The sequence below is a fragment of the Triticum dicoccoides genome, unplaced genomic scaffold (genome assembly GCF_002162155.2).
Source record: "Triticum dicoccoides isolate Atlit2015 ecotype Zavitan unplaced genomic scaffold, WEW_v2.0 scaffold180077, whole genome shotgun sequence".
Classification (NCBI taxonomy): Eukaryota; Viridiplantae; Streptophyta; class Magnoliopsida; order Poales; family Poaceae; genus Triticum; species Triticum dicoccoides.
Genome location: NW_021225584.1, coordinates 1 through 2,287, shown reverse-complemented (window position 1 = coordinate 2,287; position 2,287 = coordinate 1). Strand labels below are relative to the sequence as shown.

General features: G+C 41.9%; 1 protein-coding gene across 1 annotated transcript; it reads left to right on the top strand.

The window, feature by feature from the left end:
* Nucleotides 1-438: 438 nt before the first annotated feature.
* LOC119344690 (disease resistance protein PIK6-NP-like) lies at nt 439-2,284 on the top strand (the record flags this gene model as incomplete). Its single annotated transcript, XM_037615056.1, has 2 exons — nt 439-1,089; nt 1,601-2,284. Coding segments are annotated over 2 exons (1,335 nt in total), but the record flags the coding sequence as incomplete, so codon positions are not given.
* Nucleotides 2,285-2,287: the final 3 nt, after the last annotated feature.

Below are 2,287 nucleotides of genomic sequence, written 5' to 3'. Positions count from 1 at the left end.
ACATTCTGAGAAAATGAATTACTGATTCTGCGCTTTTCCACCGTTTTTGGATCAAGAGGAAGGGGCAAGACCTTTGAGTTCCTGTCAATGACGATTAAAGCTTGATCTCAGTAGAGCTTTAATTATAGCTAACCTTATTGTATGAGTGAAGCTGAGAAAAAGTAGTACTCTTATAGCTAACCTTATTGTATGAGTGACTATATGACTATATATGACATGGCACAACATAAAATATAGCAAGTAGTTGGCTATACTATTAACCATGCTTTGAGGATGTCTTCAGCTACCTAAGAGAAAACTTTAATTATACGCGGCTTAGCTGTAGCAGTAGCACAACAATTATTTTAGTGCTTGCTCGCCGCTCCGTTACGTACTAATACTTTTTCTCAGCACAATTTTTGTGTTAGATACTTCTGGCCCTGACTGTTAAGTTTTCAGGGACCTCAATGTGACCGAGATAAAGGCGAGGAGACTGGTGTTGGAAAGACAGCAGCCCAAGACTGGATGACGAAGCATCCCCTTGTTGGACGGGAGTCGGAAATGAATAATCTCCGTCAATATACTTCAAAGGCACGTTTCTATTCATTTGAAGTTATGTCCGTGTGGGGGATAGCTGGCGTTGGGAAATCAGCTCTCCTGAAAAACTTGCTGTGCGACACAGTTCTTAACGACTGCAGACTAGTTGAGAAAACCAAACCCAGCATATTTGACAAGTATGCCTGGGTGGATGTATCCTATCCATTCAATTTGAGAGAATTCTCTCGGAGTTTACTATTGAGTTTTCATTCCCAATCTCTTCAAGCCAACAAGGACCATGATATTGATATGATGGGAAGCAAAAACCCCATTCTAGAGTGCCGTGGGATTCTTAAACAGGTTAGGTGCCTCGTTGTCATTGATGGTATCGAGTCCACGAAAGAATGGGACTTGATACAGGCTGAATTGGTATCTGGGTCTTCAAAGAACTGTATTATCATCGTTACCGCTGAAGAAAGCGTTGCCAGGCATTGCCGCGGAAATAAAGGGGAGCTCACGTTTAATGTTAAAGGTCTACAAGCTGATGATGCCCTTGCTCTCTTTAAAGAGGAGGTGTGTTTCCCCTCTTCCATTTACTTATTGTATCTTTTATGAAGGGAGTTTCTGGCTAGTATATATCTATGTAGTAGTTTCATGCTAGTTCTCGTGCATGAGCTCGCTTTCTCCCCAGCGTTAAGTTAGAGACCTAGAAACCACATATGCCGGCCTGATTAAATAGAGAAATAACATTTGACACCTAAAAATTGAGGTAGGTGTCAACCTTCCCTGCTCTGCCCTCTTACATTGGATTGCAGTTATGCTTTTGAACTAATGCATGGATATATCACGTGTTTATATATAGCTCCTCGCCTTCATAGTCTAGTACTCCCTCCGTCCCAAATTAGTTGTCTTAAATCTGTCTAGATACTGATGTATCTAACACTAAAACTTATTCAGATACATCCGCATGTAAACAAATCTAAGTCAACTAATTCGGGAAGGGGGGTGTACAACCGAGACATGAAATTCTGATTTCATTGATGTTGTAATGCTAACTGATAACCTTACATTTTCTGAGCAATAGGTTACCAGGAAGAATAAATCATTCCCTTCAAAATATCATGACCCAGATCTGGAGGTTCAACTTCACGAACTTACTCTGAAGTGCGGGGGTCTTCCCAAAGTGATAATTGCTATTGCTGGCTTATTGGCACCATTGAAGCCTGACACATTCAAGGATACTGTTCGTTATTTGAATGATGGATTTATGGATCATATAGAGACTAACCGAGAGTTTGATTGTCTAAGTGGTCTTTTTGGTTGGATGAACTCCATCATACTTAATCCCCCAGATTTCCTCAAGCCATGTATCTTTTACCTGGCAATTTTTCCTCCAAACCAAATCATTCGGCGGAGACGGCTAATAAGGCGGTGGATCGCAGAGGGATACTCAAGGGTACTATTGGAAAAACATGGCGAGGAGAATGCGGAGAAGTTCTTCTCACAGCTCCTAGAAAAGAGCATATTCCAGCAGGTAACACAACTAAGTGGCACCACACTGAATGACACAAGGATGAGTTTTTACCAGGTCAATGGTCTCATTCGCGAGTACATTGTATCACGACGAATGGAAGAGAACCTTGTGTTTGAATTGGGAGGCAGGAGTTCTGTCCTAACCAGCCAAAGCACAGGGCGTCACCTTGTCATATCAAGCCGGGACACAGAAAAAACTGTGTTCGAGAGCATCGACTTCTCACGGCTAAGGTCACTC